This window comes from Hoplias malabaricus, chromosome 4, assembly GCF_029633855.1.
Source record: "Hoplias malabaricus isolate fHopMal1 chromosome 4, fHopMal1.hap1, whole genome shotgun sequence".
NCBI classification, from domain to species: domain Eukaryota; kingdom Metazoa; phylum Chordata; class Actinopteri; order Characiformes; family Erythrinidae; genus Hoplias; species Hoplias malabaricus.
The window spans coordinates 765,073-784,567 of record NC_089803.1 but is presented as its reverse complement, the minus strand read 5'-3'; the positions used below and the strand labels follow the sequence as shown (position 1 = coordinate 784,567).

The following is a 19,495-nucleotide window of genomic DNA, read 5'->3' as shown; positions in this document are numbered from 1 at the left end:
ACAGACTGAATTTTAAATTATCACCAGTTAAGTGTCATTACACTACAGTACAACAATAATAATAATAAAGTGAGGGTTGAGAGCGTCCCAAAAATGCTAGTGTTCAGCACCAATGGAAAATTCCTACAAGCCGAGATATCATTTCCAAGATATTCTACCAGCGTAGATAATACCTCAAGGGATCCTTTAATGTCTGCAATGGTGAGTTAACTGAGTATCTAGGCTTTTGGTTTCCCCCATTCCAACACACGTTGTGCTCTAATTGTATTTGAGTGCTTATTTTCCCTTCATATTAAACTGTGAATCTTCACAGGACTTCAGTCCTGAGCCTAATTCTACCTGAAACAATATCTGTAATATTTTGACGCTTTTAGAGTTAAACCTTAAATGGCTACCATTCAAATGTATTCTGTAGTCTGCCAGACACAACGTAGCTGCAAATAATGCATGAATTTTCCTGACCAGTTTGTGCTCCATCACACTACATCAGTGGGGACAGGGGTCATGGAAACAGAACAGCACTTTTAGAGGAAACGTGAGTTCAGGGTTCTGTTGGAGCCTTTTAGATGATACTATCCCCCAAAGGAGGATTTCAGATGTAAATGTGGGCTTGTGATCAAGGTCCAAGTGGGTGGTCGATGCAGATGAATGACTCGTTAGGAGTACAGTGCAAAAAAGTGATGTTGTTAGTAGTGCGACGTAACAAGACAGACAAAAGAAATACTGAAGAACACATGAAAAAAAAAAACTTTGAACGTATAAACTATTTACAAGGGGTTATTGGCTCAAGCCTCAGTCCAGTCCCCCAGAAATGAGAATCTCTGTACACAGTCTATACACACACAGACACAACTACACAAATCGCTAGCAGTTGGCTCAAGTGTTACGCCTCATTGATAGAACCAGAGCTCTCATACTTTAAGACCCACCCCAAACCATACTATTCCTGCACCAGAAGTGAACATAATAAACTAATCTTCATCACACACATCAACTATACAGCATCAAACACACAGATGCAACAAACACATTTACATGTAGTTGTACGTATATCCATTGAGGTATATTTAAACATAAGGCCTTAAGTGCAGTATTAAGAGATGTTCACTGTTCTATAGGTTTAGACGCATGCTCTGTGTCTGTGCTCCACAGACAGAAATGTTTAGGATAAGCTGTCAGTGAGGGTAGGAAACTTTAAATTTGACCCCTCCCTTAGTCCCTTAAACATGCAAATGTAGACCAACCTCTACATTCACCATATTTTAAAAAGGAGAAAGGACCATATAGATCGGGGTCCTACCCAAGGGGGAGATGGAAAATAGAGATGAAAGAGAGACGTGCACACTGAATCGGGAAAACTCTCTTAAGGATCCTTAAGAACCCGTAAGACACTGTTTCTGTAAATAAAGATGTATTTACACCTTTAACCGTGTCTGCTGAGATTCTTTTCCATCACCTGTCTTCACAATACAGCAAAGTTAACAACAAAGATGGTGACAAGGATGGGATGCTGAGTTGTGGCCTTTCCACTTCAGACGTCTCCTGCATTTGAATTCCTGCTTATAGCCGGCTTTAAGAATGTGAGATTTTTCGCAAATTTGAGCGCTGCTTGTTTGTGAGCTGTCTGTTGCCAGAAGAGTCACACCGTAACAGACTAGTGTATGCAGTGTTGTGTTGATGATGTTGTTGGACAAAGTTTGTCCGTTCTAAATTTTTAAATTACAGTAATAGAAAAATAGAAATGAAGGAAATAAAAGGGAACAATGAAGTAAAAGTAAAAAGGAACAGATGTAACAGAAGAAAAAGAAAAGGAAAGGAAAAGTTGAAGTATAAGTGTAGAATAGATTAATTAGTAACGATAAGGTGAGCTGATGATGACATGCGAGTTTGGGTAAACGGGCCTATTTTTGCTTAAAACTGTAAGACATGAATCACAGTCATTGCATGAAAGTAAGCTTTGAATTATTGTGGAATTGGAATATATTGAAATAGTGAGAGGCCCTGGGCCCTGTGGAATTTGGTTAAATTTATATAAGGTTAAAAGTGAAATAGAAGGGATATAGAGGTAATAAAAGAGAAGTAATAAAAGAGTAAAAAGTAATAAAAGGAAAAGAGATAATAGGGAGTTGGGATGCCGCAGATTTGGATTAAACCTTCTCTGTTGAGGCAGGATTAGCCCGGCCGTAAACCCTGAAAAATTCACTAGGTGATTGTTTAGGTCTGTTTAATGAGAAACTGGTGTAAACTGAGATTTAATTTGGGGTGCCCCTCAAAACACTGTTGACGAACACTGCATTGATGCTGCCTCTCTTTGAATTATTACACCTCATAAGGAGCATAAATTAAAAATAAGGAATAAAGGAGCGGCAGTGGAATTAAAAGCATGCTGTTAAAGTGTGAATGAGTCGACTATGAGAATTGTGTTAAATGTTGAAAGTGATTTGTGTGTGTAAGCGCTATTGGGGGTTGTTGGATGACGTGTATATGTGTGTGTGTCCTTACTAAGTTAAGAAAAAAAAAGGAGTGTCAGTGTGAGTATGTCTTACCCCTCCTTTCCCCATCCTATATCTTTGCCCCTCAGTCTGTAACTATTTGTGTGTATGTATATGGTCAGCTGAAAGAGTTATGTTTGGGAGTACTAGGTGCAGGTGGGGGAATGGCCACCCCCTCCCTTCTTTTGGTCCATCATGAGTGTGTGGGCAGAGCTGGTCTCTCCCTTGGAGCCATAAATTATTTGTGGGTGTGTTTAGAGGAAGTGGGGTAAAGGACACCTCTGCCCAGAGATTGTCAGAGAGAAAGGGGGTCAGAAAGAGTGAAGGAAGCATTTAGAGAAAGTGGGGAAATGTGATGAAGAATGAGAGACTTAAAAATTAATAGGGAAAGAAATTTGTAACGGTAAAAACTTTCGAGGACAGTTATTGTAAATGATTTCATGAACCTCTAAAAAAGAGGGCTTTGTTTATTTATAATTGAATTGAACAGAAGACTTTATTAAATTAAAAAGGACATTTTAATGAGCCTTTGTTGGAGACCTTAAATTAAGAGGACAGTTGATCAAATGAGCTCCTGAAGGACGTTTTTAGAGGCTGAGAATAGGAAAAGGGAGAGAGGAGTTATAAAGCTGAGTGTTGTAATAATTAGTGTTAAAGGGGAATCACAACTGACAAAAGTGTCTGTCTGTAATTAATAGGGTACATTGGGTAAACTGTAAGGTTTAATCATGGGAATTAAAGGATAAATTAGTATTGGAAAAGAAAAGGAGAACATTTGACATCTCCATATGCTGGCTTTTATTGGGAGAAAAAAAGAGATCACTGGTTTCCCCTCATTTTGATGAAGCTTTGAGATTTTACACTTGGATTGGGGGGTCTAATATGTGAATATTGGAAATAAACTCTGAGTGTTTGACAGTGGTGATTTCTAGGGTTTCAAACATACCACTGTAATGTTTTATATGTTAAAATACAACTTGCAACTACTAAAATAATACTGATATACTAAGTTTTTAAGAACCAGGGTTGAAAATCTAGTGGTCATATAAATAGTATGTGACATATTTATGTTCAACTGGGAAAGCAAAATCAGATGTTAAAAGCAAGCTTTATGAGATATCAATCACTTTAGACCCTTTCTCTGAGCTGTTGAGAAAAAGGTCATTCAGGCCTTAATAATGGCATCTGTATTTGATCTCCAGGCATTACAACTCCAGTCCATTTCAAAATCATTGCTTTTGTACATGTTATCAACATTGTACAAAAACAAAACATTACACACACTGCTAAAAGAGCTGCTCCAAAAACTTGAGCCAACATTGCTCCTAGTGGTCCTAATTTCTCCAATAACCAAGCATTCACAGACCATCCAGCTCCTTTAGATGGACCAAACGCCTCCCTTATATGCTTCAATGCTTCTATAACACTAGTCATATCAGAATTATCCGGAATCAAGGTTGTGGACAGAAACTGTCCTGCGTATTCGTTGATGTAGATACTGGGAACAAATGAGGTCAACACAGAGAATTCGAATAAACAATCACATTTACATTTACATTTATGCATTTGGCAGACACTTTTATCCAAAGCGACTTACAAAAGAGGATCTAACATTCGAACTACAGCACAAATTATATAAAATACCTTACATTGAGTGCAATATGCAGGAAGTAATAAGTGCATTAAAGAAAGACATTCAGTGCAAAAGATACTCTCGGAAGAGCTGGGTTTTCAAGGATTTCTTGAATGCGGAGAGGGTTCCTGTTGCTCTGATAGTGCTTGGAAGCTCGTTCCACCAGCATGGTACTAGAGATGAGAATAGCCTCAACTGACCTGTACGGGGGGTTGGTCGTGTTAGTTGGCGCTCCTTTGAGGAACGGAGAGGGCGGGCGCTAACGTATGGTTTTAAGAGTCTATTGAGGAAGATGGGAGCAGAACCAGTGAATACTCTGAAGGCCATCATTAGTGATTTAAATTTGATGCGGGCAGCTAAGGGTAGCCAATGTAGCTCAACTAATAGGGGCGTGACATGTGCTCTTTTAGGTTGGTTGAAGACCAGGCGTGCTGCAGCATTCTGGATCATCTGTAGCGGTCTCACAGCACAGGCCGGAAGACCTGTCAGGAGGGCATTGCAATAGTCTAGACGGGAGATTACTAACGTCTGAACAAGGAGCTGTGTTGTATGTTAAGTTAGGTATGGCCTAATGTTCCTTATGTTGAATAGGGAGAAGCGACATGATGGAGCTACAGCGGTAATGTGATCTGCGAATGTCAGCTGGTCATCAACCATGACACCTAGGATTCTTACAACCTTGGTGGGAGTCACTGATAGGGACTCTAGCTTGATGCTGATGTTGTGGAGAACAGCTTGCTTGGCTGGGATGACCAGTAGTTCAGTTTTGGATAAATTCAGTTGGAGGTGATGTTCCTTCATCCATAGAGATATGGCAGAGAGACAGTCAGAGATTCGAGTTGCCACTGAAGTGTCTCCTGGAGGAAAGGATAAATAGAGCTGTGTGTCATATGCATAGCAGTGATAGGAGAAGCCGTGCGAATGTATGATTGGGCCTAGAGAGGTGGTGTACAAGGCAAAGAGGAGGGGTCCCAGCACTGAACCTTGGGGCACACCTGTGGTGAGGTGGTGTCACGCTGATGTTTGTCCAAGCCATGACACATTGAAGGATCGTCCAGTGAGATAAGACTCAAACCAGGAGAGTGCATTGTTCTTGAAGACCATGTCAGTGAGTTTGTTTAGTAAGATGTGGTGGTTGACCGTATCAAATGCTGCTGATAGGTCAAGCAGAATGAGAACTGAGGACTGACCTGTTGCTTTGGCATCTTTAAGAGCTTCCATTACTGACAGAAGTGCAGTTTCCGTCGAGTGGCCGCTCTTGAAGCCGGATTGGTTTGAGTCAAGAAGGTTATGTTGGGAGAGGAATTTTGTTGCCTGCTTAAAGACAGCTCTTTCAATGATTTTAGACAGGAAGGGGAGGAGAGAGACTGGTCGGTAGTTCTCTACTATAGAAGTAGCAAGAGAAGGTTTTTTGAGTAGAGGTCTTACTTGAGCTTGCTTGAAGGCGTTTGGAAATGTTCCAGAGGTTAGTGAAGAATTGATTACATAAGTGGCTGCGGACACAATGGACGGGGCTATGATTTGCAGTAGGGTGGTAGGAATGGGATCCAGTGGACAGGATGTAGGACGGCCACCTCTTAGAAGATTTGATACCTCGTCTTCTGTGAGAGGAGTGAAAGAAGGGAAGGAAGCAGCAGGTTTAGGAGGATTCAAAGGGAGAGCTGGAGGCTGTGTAGAAGGGTCAGAAAACCGGCTGCTGATTGCCACAACTTTGCTGGTGAAGAAGTCAGCAAATGCGTCAGCAGTGAGGTTGGTTGCAGGGGGTGGAGGTGGAGGGTTCAGCAGAGACTTGAAGGTTGAAAACAGCTTCCGGGTGTCAGTAGCGTTGTTGATTTTGTCTTGGTAGAATTTTTTTTTTGCAATGGTGACATTTGTTGAGAAGGCTGAGAGCAGGGATTGTAGTTGTGTCAAGTGTGATGGGTCTTTTGTTTTTCGCCATCTCCTCTCAGCAGCTCTGAGGTTAGTGCACATCGAAGGGAGTCAGTAGGCCACGGGTGGGGCTGCATGGGTCTTGCAGGTCTGGTAGTCAGAGGGCACAGGCGATCTAAGCAGTGTTGTGCTCAGTGTTGTGCAGAGTGACTCTGTGGCATCATTGACTTCAAGAGATGAGAAGGTGCTGGGGGGGTGGGAGAGCAGAAGTCACAAGGGCAGAGAAGTGGGTGGGAGATTGGAGGTTGCAGAGATTGCGCCGGAAGGGGACAGAGGGAGCGGACACAGTAGGTTGCTGAGGGAGACAAGCATCGAGCTGAATAAAGAAATGGTCAGAGAGATGTAGAGGAGTAACATTTACAGAGTTAATTAGGCAGTGTTTGGTGAGAATGAGATCAAGTGCATTACCTGATTTGTGAGTTGAGGGGGTGCATACCTGCTGTAGCTCAAAGGAGTGGGTCAGAGAGAAGAAGTCAGCAGCAGCTGGAGTGTCAAGGTGGATGTTCATGTCACCGAGAATGAGCATGGGACAGTCATGTTCAGGGATGGATGAAAGCAGGGTGTCTAGTTCTTCTAGGAAATAACCCAGTTGCCCCGGGGGACGGTATACAACGACCACATACATTTTTACAGGTGCAGTCATCAGGATGGCATGGAATTCGAAGGAGCTGTACGAGACTGATGATTCGAACTGGGTATATTTCCATGTGTTGGAAATCAACAGCCCCGTACTACCACCTTGTTTACCAGGCCGTGGGGTTTGTGAGAATCTGTAGTTGATGGGGAGAGCAGTGGGGGTAGCGCTGTTTTCCAGTTTGATCCAAGTCTCAGTGAGGGCTAGGATGTCTAGTGAAAGATGGTTTGCATAGGCGGAGATGAAGTCTGTTTTGTTTCCTGCAGACTGACAGTTCCATAGACCTATTGAGAAGGAATTGGTTATGGGTGTGGATGTGTGATATAGAGAGCGAAGGTTATTAAGGTTTTGTTTCCATCTGTGGAAGTAGAAGCGCCTGCGAGTTCCAGAGAGAGGAGAGATGGGGTAGGGACACATTGTGGAAGGAGGAAAATTAGGCTTAGCAATCAAACAGTTTATTTAAACAGAATTCTGGGAAGAACAGTACAGATGTGCCTCTCTGTGTCTCTGCGCTGTTCTCCGCCTGTTTCACATCTGACCCCCGATAAAATATAATGATAGTCCTTCTCCCTAGGTATGTGCTTCACCCTGATTGGCTCCCTAATGCCAGACGTCAGTCGTTCCTAGGCTGTTACTAAGGATTTCCAATGACCTATTGACCCCTTTACTGGGAGAGTCTGTTGTTTACTGCTGAGTTCAGCCCGTTAACACCCATCCACTTCACACACACACCGTTTATCCTTTTCCTGTTGCACAAGGTAAAATAATATTGTTTCTTCAAAATAAAAGCTAGCTGAAAAATATAATGATTACTGAATCATTTTTCCCACAAGGTGAAACAGGTATCCCCTGTTAGATTCAAAGCCACACATAAACCTCCTTGCTTAGCTAAAATGTAATCCAGAGCCATGTCAGGTTTTAACAATGTTTGTCTGTGACTTCTTTTTGTATTTGACAAATACTGAAACCGTCTTATTGTCTCTTTAGCAAACCCTTGTAAAGTGTACATAATATTATCTACAAACCGGATTCCAAAAAAGTTGGGACACTAAACAAATTATGAATAAAAACTGAATGCAAAGATGTGGAGGTGCCATCATCTTAATATTTTATTCAGAATAGAACACAAATCACAGAACAAAAGTTTAAACTGAGAGAATGTCATATCATATTAAGGGATATATAATATCATTTTAAGGAAAAAATATGTTGTTTCAAAATTTCATGGCGTCAACAAATCCCAATAAAGTTGGGAAAAGGCCATTTTTTACCACTGTGTGGCATCCCCCCTTCTTCTTACAACACTCAACAGACGTCTGGGGACAGAGGAGACCAGTTTCTCAAGTTTAGAAATAGGAATGCTCCCCCATTTATGTCTAATACAGGCCTCTAACTGTTCAATCGTCTTGGGCCTTCTTTGTCGCACCTTCCTCTTTATGATGCGCCAAATGTTCTCTATAGGTGAAAGATCTGGACTGCAGGCTGACATTTCAGTACCAGGCTCCTTCTCCTACGTAGCCATGATGTAATTGCTGCAGAATGTGGTCTGGCATTTTCTTGTTGAAAAGTGCAGGGTCTTCCCTGAAAGAGATGACGTCTAGATGTTGCATATGTTGTTTTAGATCCTGAACATAGTTCTCTGCATTTATGGTGCCTTTCCAGACATGCAAGCTGCCCATGCCACAAGCACTCATGCAACCCCATACCATCAGTGATGCTGGCTTCTGAACGGAGTGTTGATAACAACAAGGGTTATCCTTGTCCTCTCTGGTCCGGATGACATGGCGTCCCATAAAGAACTTAAAATCGTGACTCATCTGACCACAGAACCGTCTTCCATTTTGCCACACTCCATTCTAAAAGACCCCTGGCCCAGTGCAAATGTCTGAGCTTGTGTAGCTTGCTTAGAAATGGCTTCCTCTTTGCGCTGTAGAGTTTTAGCTGGCAATGGTGGATGGCACGGTCGATTGTGTTCTCTGACAATGCTTTCTGGAAGTATTCCTGAGCCCATTCTGTTATTTCCTTGACAGTGGCATTCCTGTTTGAGGTGCAGTGACGTTTAAGGGCCTGGAGATCACGAGCATCCAGTAGAGTTTTAGGGCTTTGACCCTTACGTATAGCAATTGTTCCAGATTTCACAGTGTCAACAAATCTCAAAAAGTATTTCTCTCCCTTTTTCCTCTTTTGCCATTTTTTCCCCTCTTTTGCCACTACATTACCACAATCAACAAAAATTAAACCCCAATTGAATTTGCCAACTTCAGTAAAAAATCAAAACCTTAATATGCAATACAAATTCACACCACTAAATCCCCTTTACTAAGTAATATAATTACCAAGTACACCATAAATTAAGATTGATATAAACATTCTATAACTACCTTGTAATTAAAGAATATACAAACTTATATAAGGCCCAACAAGCACTTCTACATATGATAATTACCAAAAATGCAGAAAAGGTGCCTTGAATGATTCATACAGACGCTACCGAGCAGAGCACCAAATGATGTCATGTCTTGTCACTCCCCCTCCCCCTCCCCCACTTTGTCCAGCCCTTTCACTTGTACCTATTTTTTGACTTTTAAGCCAGCAGTCCACTAATCCCCTATGGAATGTGGCATCCCTCGTTCTCAAACACGTGTTTCCTCCCAAGAATAAAATTAACATGGATATTGGAATACCACAGAATGAAATCCATCGAAGAAATATTGAGAGACGCCCCAACACAGAGATAGATACTTAACTTCCCTTTTTTTGTTTTTTTCTTACTAACATGTCGATTTTCTGCACTGTGGGCGAATTTTCGAGGGGCCGGGGCATAGCTGGACTAACTGCAAATAGATAAACAAATCAATTAATTTCTAATTATTACTTTTTAATAATGAGACCTGTTAATGGGATGTACTAATGCAGGCTTTTGTGGGTGACTGGCCTTTGTGAAGTCTGCTTTGGGTAACTTCAAACTTCAACCCCCTTTTCGGCCAGCTCCTCGTCTCATGCACCCCCACAGGATGGGAGAAACAGACAAATAGAAATTTAATACACTCAGCTTAGTTTTTGGTCATTAAACATTCACTATGATTATTTGTATTTTATTTACCACCACTTTAGTTCATTCATTACATTTTATCCTTCATTCAATAATGTATGACTATTTTACATGTAAAACAAACTCCAACAAATATCTTCATTGGCTTAAGTAGGACCAACTCAGACAAACATGAGGAGGAAATTTTGGAAAACAACCTGGTGGAGAGATACTGCAAACCATAGCCCCGTCCACTGTGTCCGCAGCCACTCATGTAATCAATTCTTCACTAACCTCTGGAACATTTCCAAACACCTTCAAGCAAGCTCAAGAAAGACCTCTACTCAAAAAACCTTCTCTTGCTATAGTAGAGAACTACCGACCAGTCTCTCTCCTCCCCTTCCTGTCTAATATCATTGAAAGAGCTGTCTTTAAGCAGGCAACAAAATTCCTCTCCCAACATATCCATTTTGAATATCCACTATTACAAATTTACTATTCAATTATGACATTCTATTATTTTGTTAGGCTTATTTGGTAATCAATTATAATGACTGTAAGATGAAGTACAAACTGCAGCTTATAACATGTATTATATTAGTATTACTATTATTAATTTGAATTTGGTGTTTTCATTTGTATCTGTCATTTTTGCAAAAGATACTGGCTGTTGTTTCTTTTTTCCAGAATAGAAAGGAGTATCAAAAGCAGAAAATATCCAGGTTTGGCTTTGTAGTGCTGCTGACTTGTGTATACAGGGTGGGGCATTTATATGGATACACCTGAATAAAATGGGAACGGTTGGAGATATTAACTTCCTCTTTGTAGCAGATTAGTATATGGGAGCGAGGAAACTTTTCAAGATGGGTGGTGACCCTGGTGGCCATTTTGGATACAACTTGTGTTTTTCAATGGAAAGAGGGTCATGTGACATGAAATTTATTTGGAATTTCACAACAAAAATAATGGTGTGCTTGTAAAGCTACATAAAGTTTTAATGTAACTTCATTCTTTCACGTGTTATTTACAAGATTCTAACCACTTATAAAATGTGTTCAAAGTGCTGCCCATTGTGTTGGATTGTCAATGTAACCCTCTTCACACACTGATAGCAACACTGCAGGAGAAATGCTAGCACAGGCTTCCAGTATCACATCTCGTATCTTCATAGCAAAGACAATTGCCTTCAGATGACCCCAAAGATAAAAGTCTAAGGGGGTCAGATTGGGAGACCTTGGGGTTCATTCAACTGGCCCACGACGACCAATCCACTTTCCAGGAAACTGCTCATCTAGGAATGCTCGGACGTGACACCCATTATGTGATGGTGCACCATCTTGCTGGAAAAACTCAGGGAACGTGCCAGCTTCAGTGCATAAAGAGAAAAACACATCATGTAGCAATTTCGCATATCCAGTGGCCTTGAGGTTTCCATTGATGAAGTATGGCCCCAGTATCTTTGTACCCTATATACCACACCATACCATCAATATGTGCAGCACCTGAAACAACAGATACTGAAAACAGTTTAATATCCTATAGAGGACAATCCAAAAGCATAAACATAAAAGTCTGACATCAAGCCAAAAATACAACTAAACAACAGATCCAAAAGGCAAATCCAAGGAGAAAAATAGAAACAATAGAAAAGCGCCGAATGCACAGATAATCTTAACCAACACTGTATTTAAATACTCTGTCTAATGAGCATGAAGGAGAAACAGGGGTGATTGATATTCAGCAGATTTGGAACAGTGAAAAGATCTCAGATAAGTGGAGGTGATCATGTGACACCGCTGAGGATTCTGGGAGTTGGAGTTCTCAAGTGAAGCAGGCTGATTTCCCTCAGCGGGAGGCATTGAGTATCATCTGGCCCTGTAGCCTGTACCATCCTTCAGGTTCATTTTCAAAGAGGGCCCAGAGAGTCATCAGATGATCATAGAATGTGAATCTTTTGAGCAAGATACACATTATTATAATGTTTGTACTCAGGACACAAATATCACCTGAGAGACTCTACTATAGACATAGATACAATATGGAAATAGACCAAATCATTATAATTCAACTGCCTTTTAACTTAGTTATAATAAATGCTTTTTCACGGCACACTTGTCTTGCTGCAGTGATAAGCAGGCATGTCCTTCATGGCGATCTGAATGAGGAAAACAGTCTGTCTGGATGTGTGCTGAGGTCCTGGTAGCACAGCCCCATGACTCCTGTGCTCCGTAAGACTAATAGCTCCATCAACACTGATCTTTCCCCTTCCAAGGGTATACAGACCAGCCCCAGAAATAGGGAGGAATGGTGATGATGGGGGTCAAACGGGTAGCAGAAGCTCAATACGGAGTTGTATTGTCTCTATTTGGAGCACAGTGAAACACAACAATGACAGTGTGAATGAGAGGGTAAATAGGACCTGTAATAATTAATTCTGAGGTCATATCTTATAATAAAATAAAAATAAAAGTTCCATAAACAATCCGTGGCATCTGGAATCACACAGTTCAATCAGACGTCTCCAAATTCCCAAGCACTACACAATTCAGCTTTAAGGATATATTTTACATTGAATTTGACCAAATACAAAAATTAAATCCCAATTTCTGAAGGTAATCCCTCATTCAGTGCTAACCTTTCTGGTTCTGGGTGAACGCAGCGATGTTTCTGGACAGAACTCTGATGATTAAAACTCTTCCCACATTCTGAACAGTGATACAGTTTCTCTCCTGTGTGAATGCGCAGGTGTTTTTGGAGACTACCCTTTACAGTAAAACTCTTCCCACACTCTGAACAGTGATACGGTTTCTCTCCTGTGTGAATGCGCAGGTGTTTTTGGAGACTACCCTTTACAGTAAAACTCTTCCCACACTCTGAACAGTGATACGGTTTCTCTCCTGTGTGAATGCGCTTGTGTTTTTGGAGACTACTCTGTTGAGTAAAACTCTTCCCACACTCTGAACAGTGATACGGTTTCTCTCCTGTATGAATGCGCAGGTGTTTTTGGAGACTACCCTTTACAGTAAAACTCTTCCCACACTCTGAACAGTGATACGGTTTCTCTCCTGTGTGAATGCGCTTGTGTTTTTGGAGACTACTCTGTTGAGTAAAACTCTTCCCACACTCTGAACAGTGATATGGTTTCTCTCCTGTGTGAATGCGCTGATGTTTTTGGACATTACCCCGTTCAGTAAAACTCTTCCCACATTCTGAACAATGATACTGTTTCTCTCCTGTGTGAATGCGCTGGTGTGTTTTGAGACTAAGATGGTGAGTAAAACTCTTCCAACACTCTGAACAGTGATACGGTTTCTCGCCTGTGTGAATGTGTTGGTGTGTTTGGAGACTGATCTGGTGAGTAAAACTCTTCCCACACTCTGAACAGCGATACGGTTTCTCTCCTGTGTGAATGCGCTGATGTTTTTGGAGATTACCCTGTTCAGTAAAACTCTTCCCACACTCTGAACAGTGATATGGTTTCTCTCCTGTGTGAATGCGCTGGTGTTTTTGGAGACTACCCTGTTGAGTAAAACTCTTCCCACACTCTGAACAGTGATACGGTTTCTCTCCTGTGTGAATGCGCTGGTGTTTTTGGAGATGGCCCTGTTGAGTAAAACTCATCCCACACTCTGAACAGTGATACGGTTTCTCTCCTGTGTGAATGTGCTGGTGTTTTTGGAGATTAGACAGTTGAGTAAAACTCTTCCCACACTCTGAACAGTGATACGGTTTCTCTCCTGTGTGAATGCGCTGGTGTTTTTGGAGATTACACTGTCGATTAAAACTCCTCCCACACTCTGAACAGTGATACGGTTTCTCTCCTGTGTGAATGCGCTGGTGTGTTTTGAGATTACCCTGTTGAGTAAAACTCTTCCCACACTCTCCACATTCATAAGTTTTCTGTTTGTTTTCAATTGTCTGAGATTTCCTGTTGGATGTGTGAGTGTGGGGAGTATCCAAGGATGTTTCCTGAGAACTGGAGCTTCTGTCCTCCAAATCCTCACATTTAATCACTCCTGATCTCAACATTGTGTTATATTCACAACAGGAGCCAAAGAATATATCCAAAGAGACGGTCTTCTGTCCTGGAAGACAATAAAGAAATAAAGATAAATCAGTTAAACTCTCTCTCCCCTGGCTCTCTGTTGGTGACCAATATTCTCCTGAATTTGTAGTGAGTTCCACCTTAAGTACTGCTAACATCTAGGGCTGGCCAATATAAGTGCAAATCAATATCACGATTAATTGTACATTTTACCACAATTTCGATTAATGAACGATTATTTTGTTTTTGTATTTTTGACGCTCATAGTTCAATGACAAGTCTTGTGCTGTAAACATGCTCCAGTATTAAATATGGGATTTTATTTTTCTAATGTTGCTAAGAGCTTGTTTACATTTAACTTCTTTTTGTTCAGCATCACCTTAAATATAATCAAAACACAGCACGTCCAAAACAAGCTGCTCCAGTCACTTGGTTTGATTTAGCATTTAGGTGATGGGGGCAGAATCACGTGACTACAGCTTGGTAGTGCGGTTTTAAAGGGACACTACATGAACACACAGTGGGGACAAACGGGACTAAAAATAATCAACATAATTGATATGGACAAGATTATGTCAATTAGAAATTCTAAATGTGAATTTCGATTAATTGCTCAGGTATATTGCCTTCAGTAAAACATGGTATAAACGGGGTGTAAATATCTTAAATGTATCTTTATCTTCAGTAAAACACGGTATAAACGGGGTGTAAATATTTTAAACGCGTTTATCTTCAGTAAAACACTGTATAAACGGTGTGTAAATATTTTAAACGCGTTTATCCAGTAAAATACGGTATAAACGGGGTGTAAACGCGTTTAAGATGTTTATCTTCAGTAAAACACGGTATATACGGGGTGTAAACATCTTAAACGCGTTTATCTTCAGTAAAACATGGTATAAACGGGGTGTAAATATCTTAAACGCGTTTATCTTCAGTAAAACACGGTATAAATAGGGTGTAAATATTTTAAACGCGTTTATCCAGTAAAACACGGTATAAACGTGGTGTAAATACCTTAAACGCGCTTATCTTCAGTAAAACACGGTATATACGGGGTGTTAATATTTTAAACGCGTTTATCCAGTAAAACACGGTATAAACATCTTAAATGCGTTTATCTTCAGTAAAATACGGTATAAACGGGGTGTAAATACCTTAAACGCGTTTATCTTCCGTAAAACACGGTATAAACGGGGTGTAAATACCTTAAACGCGTTTATCTTCAGTAAAACACGGTATAAACGGGGTGTAAACATCTTAAACGCGTTTATCTTAAGTAAAACACGGTATAAACGTGGTGTAAATACCTTAAACGCGTTTATCTTCCGTAAAACACGGTATAAACGGGGTGTAAACATCTTAAACGCGTTTATCTTAAGTAAAACACGGTATAAACGGGGTGTAAACATCTTAAACGCGTTTATCTTCAGTAAAACACGGTATAAACGGGGTGTAAATATCTTAAACGCGTTTATCTTCAGTAAAACACGGTATAAACGGGGTGTAAATATCTTAAACTCGTTTATCTTCAGTAAAACACGGTATAAACGGGGTGTAAATATCTTAAACTCGTTTATCTTCAGTAAAACACGGTATAAACGTGGTGTAAATATCTTAAACGCGTTTATCTTCAGTAAAACACGGTATGAACGGGGTGTAAACATCTTAAACGCGTTTATCTTCAGTAAAACACGGTATGAACGGGGTGTAAACATCTTAAACTCGTTTATCTTCAGTAAAACACGGTATGAACGGGGTGTAAACATCTTAAACTCGTTTATCTTCAGTAAAACACGGTATAAACGTGGTGTAAATATCTTAAACTCGTTTATCTTCAGTAAAACACGGTATGAACGGGGTGTAAACATCTTAAACTCGTTTATCTTCAGTAAAACACGGTATAAACGTGGTGTAAATATCTTAAACGCGTTTATCTTCAGTAAAACACGGTATAAACGGGGTGTAAATATCTTAAACTCGTTTATCTTCAGTAAAACACGGTATAAACGTGGTGTAAATATCTTAAACGCGTTTATCTTCAGTAAAACACGGTATGAACGGGGTGTAAACATCTTAAACGCGTTTATCTTCAGTAAAACACGGTATAAACGGGGTGTAAATATTTTAAACGGGTTTATCTTCAGTAAAACACGGTATAAACGAGGTGTAAATATCTTAAACGCGTTTATCTTCAGTAAAACACGGTATAAACGAGGTGTAAATATCTTAAACGCGTTTATCTTCAGTAAAACACGGTATGAACGGGGTGTAAACATCTTAAACGCGTTTATCTTCAGTAAAACACGGTATAAACGGGGTGTAAACATCTTAAACACGTTTATCTTCAGTAAAACACGGTATAAACGGGGTGTAAATATCTTAAACACGTTTATCTTCAGTAAAACACGGTATGAACGGGGTGTAAACATCTTAAACGCGTTTATCTTCAGTAAAACACGGTATAAACGGGGTGTAAACATCTTAAACACGTTTATCTTCAGTAAAACACGGTATAAACGAGGTGTAAATATCTTAAACGCGTTTATCTTCAGTAAAACACGGTATAAACGGGGTGTAAACATCTTAAACACGTTTATCTTCAGTAAAACACGGTATAAACGGGGTGTAAATATCTTAAACGCGTTTATCTTCAGTAAAACACGGTATGAACGGGGTGTAAACATCTTAAACGCGTTTATCTTCAGTAAAACACGGTATAAACGGGGTGTAAACATCTTAAACACGTTTATCTTCAGTAAAACACGGTATAAACGAGGTGTAAATATCTTAAACGCGTTTATCTTCAGTAAAACACGGTATAAACGAGGTGTAAATATCTTAAACGCGTTTATCTTCAGTAAAACACGGTATGAACGGGGTGTAAACATCTTAAACGCGTTTATCTTCAGTAAAACACGGTATAAACGGGGTGTAAACATCTTAAACGCGTTTATCTTCAGTAAAACACGGTATAAACGGGGTGTAAACATCTTAAACACGTTTATCTTAAGTAAAACACGATATAAACGTGGTGTAAATATCTTAAACCCATATTTACCTTCAGTAAAAACAGGTCTTGATTTCTTTGCGACACACAGCTCTCCTCCTGTTCTCCCTCTCACACACACTCTCTTCGCTCCACAACACCCGCCCCCTCTCACACGATTGGCGGGAAAATCATAAAAGCTGTTTTCCTATTGGACAGTGCCCACAGAGATCAACTATCTCTGCAGTCCGGAGGCCAGCAAGTGGGAGGGGCGTAATGCAGCAAGTGGGGGATCCTGATGTTTTGTGGGAAGGCAAATGTAGGAAAAGCAGCCTTTGTGATTTTAAAAAAGGGCATAGTTTCTCTCCAACAGAACTAGGTTCCCTCTGCTATGTATATAGTTTAAAATTAGGTTTCAGTGAAAACTAAATACACAGCACTTCTGGTGTTTTAAATATATATTTTTGGTAATCTGATTAAGGGGTGAACTGCAAACCCCTTATGAAATCCATTGGGTCTCTCATGTCTACAATCATTATTTTAATTTGATTACAGAACTATAGGACTGTATTATTTGTTTTGTACTCAGCACAGTATTGGATTATAATCAGTTTAAACTAGAAAATGGCCCACTATAAAAATAAATATTTGACTGTTTGTGAGGAGTGTGGTGTTTACTCCTTGTGTCTGTTTCAGTTTCCTCCGGGTGACTGTCTGTGAGGAGTGTGGTGTGTTCTCTCTGTGTCTGTGTGCGTTTCCTCCGGGTGACTGTCTGTGAGGAGTGTGGTGCGTTCTCTCTGTGTCTGTGTGGGTTTCCTCCGGGTGACTGTCTGTGAGGAGTGTGGTGTGTTCTCTCTATGTCTGTGAGGAGTGTGGTGTGTTCTACCTGTGTCTGCATGGGTTTCCTCCGGGTGACTGTCTGTGAGGAGTGTGTTGTGTTCTCCTTGTGTCTGCGTAGGTTTCTTCTGGGTGACTGTCTGTGAGGATTGTGATGTGTTCTCTCTGTGTCTGCGTGGGTTTTCTTCAGGTGACTCTCTGTGAGGAGTGTGGTGTGTACTCTCTGTGTCTGCATGGGTTTCCTCCGGGTGACTGTCTGTGAGTAGTGTGGTGTGTGCTCCCTGTGTCTGTATGGGTTTCCTTTGGGGTGACTGTTTGTGAGGAGTGTGGTGTGTTCTATCTGTGTCTGTTTGGGTTTCCTCCAGGTGACTGTCTGTGAGGAGTGTGGTGTGTTCTCCCTGTGTCTGCGTGGGTTTCCTCCGGGTGACTGTCTGTGAGGAGTGTGGTGTGTGCTCCCTGTGTCTGTATGGGTTTCCTTTGGGGTGACTGTTTGTGAGGAGTGTGGTGTGTTCTATCTGTGTCTGTTTGGGTTTCCTCCAGGTGACTGTCTGTGAGGAGTGTGGTGTGTTCTCCCTGTGTCTGCGTGGGTTTCCTCCGGGTGACTGTCTGTGAGGAGTGTGGTGTGTTCTCCCTTGGTCTGAGTGTGGTGTGTTCTCTCTGTGTCTGTGTGGGTTTCCTCCGGGTGACTGTCTGTGAGGAGTGTGGTGTGTTTTCTCTGTGTCTGTGTGGGTTTCCTCCGGGTGACTGTCTTTGAGGAGTGTGGTGTGTGCTCCCTGTGTCTGTATGTGTTTCCTTTGGGGTGACTCTTTGTGAGGAGTGTGGTGTGTTCTATCTGTGTTTGTGTGGGTTTCCTCCAGGTGACTGTCTGTGAGGAGTGTGTTGTGTTCTCCCTGTGTCTGTTTGGGTTTCCTCCGGGTGACTGTCTGTGAGGAGTGTGGTGTGTTCTCCCCGTGTCTGCGTGGGTTTGTGAGGAGTGTGGTGTGTTCTCCCTGTGTCTGCGTGGGTTTCCTCCGGGGTGACTGTCTGTGAGGAGTGTGGTGTGTACTCCCTGGGTCTACGTGGGTTTCCTCCGGGTGACTCTGTGAGGAGTGTGGTGTGTTCTCTCTGTGTCTGTGTGGGTTTCCTCCGGGTGACTGTCTGTGAGGAGTGTGGTGTGTTCTCTCTGTGTCTGTGTGGGTTTCCTCTGGGTGACTGTCTGTGAGGAGTGTGGTGTGTTCTCTTTTTGTCTGCGTGGGTTTCCTCCAGGTGACTGTCTGTGAGGAGTGTGCTCCCTGTGTCTGTATGGGTTTCCTTTGGGGTGACTGTTTGTGAGGAGTGTGGTGTGTTCTATCTGTGTTTGTGTGGGTTTCCTCCAGGTGACTGTCTGTGAGGAGTGTGGTGTGTTCTCCCTGTGTCTGCGTGGGTTTCCTCCGGGGTGACTGTCTGTGAGGAGTGTGGTGTGTACTCCCTGGGTCTATGTGGGTTTTCTCCGGGTGACTGTCTGTGAGGAGTGTGGTGTGTTCTCCCTGGGTCTGCGTGGGTTTCCTCCGGGTGACTGTCAGTGAGGAGTGTGTTGTGTTTTCCCTGTGTCTACGTAGGTTTCTTCAGGTGACTGTCTGTGAGGATTGTGGTGTGTTCTCTCTGTGTCTGCATGGGTTTCCTCCAGGTGACTGTCTGTGAGGAGTGTGGTGTGTTCTACCTGTGTCTGCGTGGGTTTCCTCCGGGTGACTGTCTGTGAGGAGTGTGTTGTGTTCTCCTTGTGTCTGCGTAGGTTTCTTTTGGGTGACTGTCTGTGAGGATTGTGGTGTGTTCTCTCTGTGTCTGTGTGGGTTTCCTTCAGGTGACTGTCTGTGAGGAGTGTGGTGTGTACTCTCTGTGTCTGCATGGGTTTCCTCCGGGTGACTGTCTGTGAGGAGTGTGGTGTGT

The 19,495-nt window shown here is 41.6% G+C and overlaps 2 protein-coding genes across 3 annotated transcripts in view; one reads left to right on the top strand and one right to left on the bottom strand.

Moving 5' to 3' along the window:
- The window catches only part of LOC136694206 (zinc finger protein 850-like), a 241,995-nt gene that overhangs the window by 107,384 nt on the left and 115,116 nt on the right, over window positions 1–19,495 (top strand). Inside the window, exon 3 of the mRNA XM_066667587.1 lies at window positions 4,683–4,698. Coding sequence (XP_066523684.1) covers window positions 4,683–4,698 — 16 coding nt within the window. The remainder of the gene's footprint in view (window positions 1–4,682; window positions 4,699–19,495) is intronic.
- Window positions 9,937–16,958, bottom strand: LOC136694235 (zinc finger protein 135-like). Of its 2 annotated transcripts, XM_066667628.1 has the most exons (3): window positions 16,826–16,958; window positions 12,355–13,804; window positions 9,937–12,080 (listed from the first exon to the last, which is right to left on the bottom strand). In XM_066667628.1, the coding sequence occupies exons 2-3, from the start codon at window positions 13,746–13,748 to the stop codon at window positions 12,059–12,061; spliced, it is 1,416 nt and encodes a 471-aa protein (XP_066523725.1). In that variant the 5' UTR covers window positions 13,749–13,804; window positions 16,826–16,958; the 3' UTR covers window positions 9,937–12,058. The 2 variants fall into 2 exon arrangements, with proteins under 2 accessions (XP_066523725.1, XP_066523724.1); XM_066667627.1 differs by having other exon boundaries at window positions 9,937–13,804.